The sequence below is a fragment of the Rhinolophus hipposideros genome (assembly GCF_964194185.1).
Source record: "Rhinolophus hipposideros genome assembly, chromosome: 18".
NCBI lineage: Eukaryota > Metazoa > Chordata > Mammalia > Chiroptera > Rhinolophidae > Rhinolophus > Rhinolophus hipposideros.
The window spans coordinates 50,622,242-50,630,870 of record NC_138064.1 but is presented as its reverse complement, the minus strand read 5'-3'; the positions used below and the strand labels follow the sequence as shown (position 1 = coordinate 50,630,870).

General features: G+C 40.0%; 1 protein-coding gene across 3 annotated transcripts in view; it reads left to right on the top strand.

The window, feature by feature from the left end:
* Positions 1 to 8,629, top strand: part of COG5 (component of oligomeric golgi complex 5) — a 326,514-nt gene that overhangs the window by 1,030 nt on the left and 316,855 nt on the right. For all 3 annotated transcript variants that reach the window (XM_081079882.1, XM_081079884.1, XM_081079883.1), the window contains exon 2: positions 6,252 to 6,391. In XM_081079882.1, the coding sequence (XP_080936008.1) occupies positions 6,252 to 6,391 (140 nt within the window). The remainder of the gene's footprint in view (positions 1 to 6,251; positions 6,392 to 8,629) is intronic.

Below are 8,629 nucleotides of genomic sequence, written 5' to 3'. Positions count from 1 at the left end.
GTTTTTTAATCGAACATTACAGTGAGAAACATGCACACATTTGTAGACCAAAGTAGGTTATAAACAAATGAAATAAAGTTCTAAATTGTTTTCTCTGACTGTTTTATGCTTTTTATTGCCTTCTGCTCGTAGTTTATATACTTTTGTCAAATCTTAATGATTCTGTTTTCTGAACTAGATTGTGTTAGATTCTCTAGGTTAAGACCTCTGTCTAATGCATCTTTGCATTTTAATTTAAATTCAGTTTAACCAAGTTTTGAGCTCCTGGTGTGTGTGTAATTCCCACCCAAGTAGCTCACCAATATAGTAGAGCTACTCTTGTAGAGCTATAAAGGTAGACACTGTGATGTAGGGTTGTAATGGTAACAGTAGAATTGTGTACAAAGTGAAACAGTAGTACAGGGGAGGATGGTAACTGGGAGTGGTTAGGGGAGTGTCAGGAAAGTCCACAGGAGTTGGTTTTGAAGTGTAAATAAAATTTCTCCAGGTGAAGAAGTGGAAGAAACAACACATGCCAAACAAGGGTACATGTTTCAGTAGGATTCATTCCAGAACTATAATCAGTTTTTGAAGGGTGAATATTCCATAATTCTGCCTTCTGTATTTTCCTGGTTAGTTCTCTTTTCCATCTTCCATAGTGATTATTTAAATTAATTTTACTCTTTTCAAACCTGTCCCTTCAAGTTTAACAAATGACTTTCAATTTCCCTTAGAAAGAGAGGGAGAGAATACATCAGATGTGAGCTTTCTCCATTTCTTGCCATCAAACCTATAAGCTAAACCTGCAACCATCTTTTTTTTTCCTCTCATATTTGTGATTACGTCAGGGATGGAGTTTCTCCTTCCTGCGGACAGTCCCTCCTCTTGTGCTTTGGATTTTCTTCCTGTCTGCTCAAGGACCCAGTCACCCTCGTTCTATGCCTTTGAAGTCACGTTGCCAAGGTCTCCAAATGACTTCCTTGTGGAGAAATCAAATGGATACTTTTTTATTTTTAAAGAATTTTTTTTTGTTAAGATTTTATTGGGGAAGAGGAATAGGACTTTATTGGGGAACAGTGTGTACTTCCAGGATTTTTTCTAAGTCAAGTTATTGTCTTTTCAGTCTTAGTTGTGGAGGGCGCAGCTCAGCTCCAGGTCCAGTTGCCGTTGTTAGTTGCAGGGGGCGCAGCCCACCATCCCTTGTGGGAGTTGGGGAGTGAGAAGTCAAACAGGCAACCTTGTGGTTGAGAGGATGCGCTCCAACCAACTGAGTCATCTGGGAGCTCAGCAGCAGCTCAGCCCAGGGTGCCAGGTTCAATCTTAGTTGCAGGGGGTGGAGCCCACCATCCCTTGCGGAACTCAAGGAGTCCGAACTGGCAACCCTGTGGTTGAGAGTCCACTGGCCTCTGTGGGAATCGAACTGGCAGCCTTGGGCGTTAGGAGCACGGAGCTCTAACCACCTGAGCCACTGGGCTGGCCAAATGGATACTTTTTTGATCCTTATCTTACTTGAACTTGTTAAAAGGTTTTGACTCCTTGAAATATTTTTCCTCATGTGGCTTGTGAGTTACATGCTTTGAAAAAAAATTCCTAATTTTCTAAGTGTTCTTTTCCATTTTCTTTAAGATGCTTGTCTTCAGTTTGCCCCTAATTCAATAGTTCACTCACTCATCCCGTGCAACATTCCTAAAGAATTAAACATTTCCATCAGTAGTGGTGATGTACTATATCAGGTATCTGCCAACAATACAGGATAGGGTTGGTGTGCAGGTGCATAGTTTGAAAATGTGTGAGGTGTTCCTGATGTGCCTCCTATAAGAAGGAGAAAACTATAAAAGAGAAGCATTATACGACTTTTCTCTTTGAGGATAGTTAGTCCTCAAATGCCACATCCGGTGGCCAGGATTCAACCTTCATTGTGTTTGGTCTTTGTAAGATCTTTTATACTACTATTTACTTTCTTTACACTGTCCCTTTTTGTTTTTGCTATTCTCACCTGTTTCTCTTTCTTTCTCTCTGAACACTCCATAGTGTTCAGTATTGATTGGTGTCATTCCCTCTTTCTACCACCAAATTTTTGGTGTTTTCTTGGGTCTGAAGTCTTATCTTCCCCATTTCTGTTTTTTTGTGCATTCTGAAATTTCTTCCTAAGTCATCTGGTCTTCTTTTCATGGTTTCAAAGTTAATATCTATGCCCACAAATATACATATATATGGTCCTTACCTTTCTCTTAAGCGATAGAACTACTGCACCAGATGTCTGCTGGACATTTCTACCTTGATAGTGAACGAGCACTCGTAGTTCTACATGTAAAAACCTACATATAAGCCAGTAATACAGGTTGTACATAGGAAAAAGTGAAATGAGTTTTTTTAACTTCTCTCTCGTAACCTTTGTCTCCCATAGTTTCTTATCGTTAATTACCTGTGAGTAGTTAGATGTGTGATTGTTCCTCATGTAGATTATGAGTTCCTTGGAGGTAGAGGCATGTTCATGTTCATCTTTATCCAGAGATGCTAGTGGTCTGGCTTAATCCAAAGCTGAATTCCCTCTGTCGGTTAGTCAGGGAGCTTGGAAATCATCTTTTACTTCTTGTTCTACCTAATCATCGACTTTTAGCTTGACTCTAAATCCTACACATTACAGGGTTTGAATATTTGTCAAATCTGTCACTTCCTTCATATTCATTGTGCCACTATATTAGGCCTTCATCATGTCCCTTGGGCTGTTAACTTAGCACCTTACTGGCCTCCGTGGCTCTATTCCATAGATGTGCTGGTAAACCAATTTTCTGGGAAAATAAGAAAAGCCCTGATTTTACAGTGTATGCCAGTTTCCATGGTGTAAATCCTCTCACCGTGATCAATTTTAAGATACCTACATGTGTTGTCAACTGGCTCACACAATTCCTGAAATTTAAGTTAGCTCTCACACTACCAGCTAGCTGTACAACGCCTGTGTGACTAATCCCCTTTCACTGCTCCTCCGTACTGCTGCCAGAAAGTGTTCTGAAACAAAGCTGACAGTGCTCTTTCTTGGCTTTAAAACCTTAAATGGGGTATAGTCTGAACATTTGGATGTCTTACCAGCCTCCTTTCAAACTGCCCCCCAAACTTCCTTTGGAACCTCAACTCCTATTATTCTTAACCCTTTTTTCCCAACACTCATGCTGTGCTCTAGACACACTGATGTTAGTATTCCCATTATTTCTCAAAATATGCCATACTGTTTCCTGCCTCTAAACCTTCCCTCTTGGAATGGCCTTATATACTTGTCTGCCTCGCAGGATCTTTAATTCTGAAAACAAGTTGGCAAACTGGAAGGAAATGGTTCTCAGGATTAAGGCCCCAGTGGCAGTTGCCTTCTTTCACGCCACTCTAGTTTGAAAGTAGTCAAGAATGCAGAATGATGCTCCAGTTGATATATAGTAAATTAATTTAATCAGTAGGGAGCACTTGCCACGTGTTCGGCACTGTTCAGGCTCTAAGATGTGGTACTAAATGTACCCTCATGGCGCACAAGTTATATATATGGGAGTGCCAAAAAAATGGACACACATTTTAAGTGATGTTAACACTTTGGTCAGCATTGCTCAAGCAGTAGTTCGCCGTAATCAGAAGTGTCTGCACATTGATAGTAATCATTTTGAGCACCTCTTGTAATTGCAGAAGTCAAACATGACTAGTATTCATCTTTTTGCCCCCCTTTCTCCTCTCCCCCCCAAACTCTGAGTCAAGCTGTTGTTTTCAGTCTAGTTGTGGAGGACACAGCTCACAGGCCATGTTGGTATTATGAGCCTTGTGCTCTCCCCAGCTGAGCCAGTTAGTTGCCGGCCGCCACCCCATGCTCACGGCCACTCACTGCAGCACACAGCAGCCATGGCAGCCATGGCAGCTCCCCCTGGCCGCAGGCCGCTCACAGCAGCCCAGCTCCAGGTCGAGTGGTTGTTTGCAGATCTAGCTGTAGAGGGCGCAGCTCTTTGGCCCACGTGGGACTCGAACTAGCGACCTCCTTGTTAGGAGCACAGCACTCCAACCACCTGAGCCACCTGACCACCGCCAGACTAGTAGTCGTCTTCTGTTATCGGTATATATTAATACAGTTTTTTCCTTTCCTAAAATGTGAATACATTTTTTTGGCACCCTCTGTATCTCTGTGTGTGTGTGTGTGTGTGTGTGTGTAATATAGACAGTTATATATAGATAGTTCCAAAAGTATGTATACACATTTCTTTTAATTGGGGACTATTGGGGAACAGTGTATCTTTCCAGGACCCAGCACCTTCATGTCAAGTTGTTTTCAATTTGGTTGTGGGGCGCAGCTCAGCTCCAAGGCAAGTTGTTGTCTTTTTCCATCTAGTTGTGGAGGACGCAGCTCACTGGCCCATGTGGGAATCGAACTGGCGACCTAGGTGTTATGAGCACTGTGCTCCAACCACTGAGCCAACCAGCCGCCCTACACACATGTTAAGAAAGGAAAAGAAATGATTAAAATTGTAATAATTAATATATACTGATGACAAAAGGTGAATACTGGTCACGTTTGACTTCTGCAATTACAAGTGGTTCTCAAAGTGGTTACCCTCAGGGTTCAGGCACTTCTGATCATGGCGAACTACTGCTTGAGCAACGTTGACCAAAGTGTCCACTTGTATACATCTTTTTGGCACTCCCACTATATAATATAGACAGTTACATATATAATATAGACTATATATATAGTAAACATGCCTTCATAGAACACGTTGTGTGTGTGTGTGTGTGTGTCTGTGTATAATATAGACAGTTATATATATAATATAGACTACATAGAAGGTGTGATCAAAAAATATGAATATTTAAATTAAAAAAATTTATTTATGTAAAAGACACACTGCCATTAATCCCCCTCGCTTCGAACACACTTATCCCATCATTCTTGCCACTTTCTGAAGCAGTTCTGGAAGTTCTCTTTCGTGAGTGTCTTTAGTTGCAGTGTTGTGGCTGCCTTGATGTCCTGAATGATTTTGACTTTGGGGAAGAGCCAGAAGTCGTACGGTGCCAGATCCAGTGAATAAGGTAGATGAGGACACACCGTAATGTTTTTATTTGACAGAAATTTCTGTATACCAGAAGCGATGTGTGACACAGTGTTGTCATGATGGAGGATGATTTACAGCACAGTTCAAAACACGTCTTCTCTGAACCGTAGCTCACACCCGACTGAATGCATCGAACAAGTTGAACTTGTCACACTGTTACTAAGGTTCAACGTGCCGCAGACTATATTGAAGATCTCTGCCTTTCCATTGGATGGCACTTGGCAGCAGCATTCACTGTAGATTTTAATTACACCTCATATATGTAATACTGACAATTGAAGTGTTCCATAAGTACTCTGTTTTGCTTGTTAGCTTCATAATCTGTCAGAGCAGCCTTACCTGTATCTATCATATGGTTAGGAAATAGTGGTTTATACCTACTTTGAGCTCACTTCTACATATCTATTTTTAACTCATAATTCTCTCCATTTTTTCTTTCATTCATGGATTTGTGGATTTCTATACAGAAAGATATCTTCTTAACATTTGGCATCATTTTTCTTGTCTATTAAGGGTCTATTTTGAATAGCTTCTCTTTCCACTTACTGTTCACCCATAAATCCTAAATTTCAATAACCAGTAAGTTTGTATTTGCCTATTTCTATTAAAATTCCAGATTCACTTTATTATAACAGTATTTGTGCATGGATCTAGAGATATCAGAGATAGTCAATATAGTCCATTTTCCTGTTGTCATTGGTCAGTGACCTTGTTTTCTTGTATTGAAGGCTATGATGAGTAATGAATTTTTAATCTTTTACTCAGTGTTTTCCTTTTGACTGATAAAAGTTAGCTTTTAGCAGAGTAGCATAGTAGTTCAGAGTGTGCGTTCTGCAGCTAGACTGCCAGGAGGCAAATCTCAGACAGTGAAATTGGACAAGTTGCATGCCACGTTTTGGCCTGTGTCTTCATTGGTACAGTGGGGAAAATGATAGTTCCAACAGGGCTGTTTGAGGATTGAATGAGTTAATAATACTTGGAAAGTGCCCAGATCAGGGCCTGGCACATAGTAAGCTCCCAGTGAATATTAGCACTCTCTTCTGCTGTTGCCTCCTCTTCTCATTTACAACACTTTCTGGTGTATAGAAAAGACTTCAAAATATATTAGCTGTGATTATAATTATTTTGTTTAATATCTGTGGTTTAATGCAGTGTAATTAATAAAGGGTTTTCCTTATTTTCTTTCCCCAGAGTGTTATAGTGATTTTTTAAATGAAGACTTTGATGTAAAGACTTACACTTCCCAATCTATTCATCAAGCTGTAATTGCTGAACAACTAGCAAAACTTGCCCAAGGAATCAGTCAATTGGATAAAGAACTACACCTACAGGTACTTCTAGTCTTCTGGATCATACGGATTATTCAGCCTAAAGCGATAATTTATCATTTTTATAATCCGTTTATTTTTTAATCTAAATGCATATTGATATGAACAAATGTATAACTTCCCAGTATGGTTTGTTTTTCAAAGTATATTTTTGAAGTTTTCTGTAAACTACTCTGTTGAAAAACTAGTATACCCATCTGTCGAAAACCTATTATTCATATTTTGTTTTTACCACCCTGACATGCAGTGAACATAGGTGGGCAAAAAATAAGATGACATTGATAAAGATAATAGAATATGGAATTTGGAAATAGAATGGTTTGAATAAGAAAAATAGGGATCTTCACATTGGCAATTCATACTTCATGACCAGAAAGTGTAACACTTGCTGCAATTACAGAACATTGATAAATTTGTGGTGGATAGAACACAATGTAGGATGTTAGGAAATGGGTCCTAATCTCAGCTGTGCTCTGTTGCCTTTTGTATTACTTAATGTCTTTGAGTCTTGCTTTGTTTTTTAAAAAATCTGTCAAGTGGGTTGGAGTGAATAAGAAGAGACTGTAGTAGAAAATCTTGAAGTTTCCTTCCTCTACTATAGTTCTGTAATTTTTATTGGGTGGTTTTATGGTATACTTCCTAGTATTGCCTTTTGTCTGAGTAGGCACTTAATAAGTATTTAAATGAATGAACAAATTCATGAGTAAATGGACTGTTTACCAAGAAAACCAGATCTGATATCACATGAGACATAATCACTTTTTTTTTTAAAGATTTTATTGGGGAAGGGGAACAGGACTTTATTGGGGAACAGTGTGTACTTCCAGGCCTTTTTTCCAAGTCAAGTTGTTGTCCTTTCAGTCTTAGTTGTGGAGGGCGCAGCTCAGCTCCAGGTCCAGTTGCCGTTGTTAGTTGCAGGGGGCACAGCCTACCATCTCTTTGCGGGAGTTGAACCGGCAACCTGGTGGTTGAGAGGACGCATTCCAACCAACTGAGCCATCCGGGAGGCAGCTCAGCTCAAGGTTCAATCTTAGTTGCAGGGGGCAGAGCTCACCATCCCTTGTGGGACTCGAGGAGTTGAACCGGCAACCTTGTGGTTGAGAGCCCACTGGCCCCTGTGAGAATTGAACTGGCAGCCTTCAGAGTTAGGAGCATGGAGCTCTAACTGCCTGAGCCACCGGGCCGGCCCACTTACATTTTTTGTGTGTCTTACGTTATCAATTACAAGAGCAGGTTAGTTTTGGACTAGGATGACTTCTAAGGTGACTTTAAGTCTAAAATTCTGACTAATTAGAGTTCAATATTTATTGATAAACATTGATAAAACACTTAATTGTCAGGCTCTGCATTAGGCTATGTGATAGAAAAATAAACACATTTCTCTGGCTCCTTAAGGACTCACAGACCAGTGGCAGATATATACAGAAATAATGAAAGCAAGGGATACCTATTTTAAATAGAATGGTACAAAGTGCTTCTGGAAGCAGGGGGAATGCACTTAACTCTGCCTAGGGATCTCGGGGTGGCTTTGTGCAAGAATCACCACCTGAAATTCTTTCTGCCCTTTTTTGGTTGGTATTTTCCTTATTCCTTGCATGCAATACCTTTTCTGCAGGAATTAATAAAAAGTTGAAATTCATTTAACATCTCTTAGAGGGGACAAGTGAGACTTACAGTTGTTTTGGGTGTGAGGTAGAAGTCGTCTCTGAGATCTGAACCTGCTATAATTATTTGTCTGCAGAAAAAAATTGGGATAATGCTAACCACACCCATAAATATAATAAAAGTAATTTAAAATTTAATTGAGATGATTAAAATTACAAAAGATGTCCTAATGTATGTATTAGTTGTTGCTTAGTACGGGAAACAGAAACTGATTTAGGTATTTAAAGCAGGACACTAATACAGAGAATTGGGTGCTTATGTAATCGTTGAAGGATAGTGGACTGAGTTGAAGGATCTAGGATAGATGCGACACAGAGGCCCGGAAGCTCCTGCTGTCACCTCCCTGCTATTGCTATGGGTGCCTCGGAACTAAATTCTAGCGTAACCCGCTAGCTCAACTGTCTGTAAATCCTCAGGGATCAGGACCTCGCTTACTGGCCAAAACAGTAACGGGAAGATAGCTTTCCTCCTCTGTCTTCCAAATCTCTTGGAAATTCACCAATAGGCTACATGGGAGTTTATGAAACTATAGTTTTAGGCTTTTCAACCTTTCCAAAGTATTTATCATAAGGGACA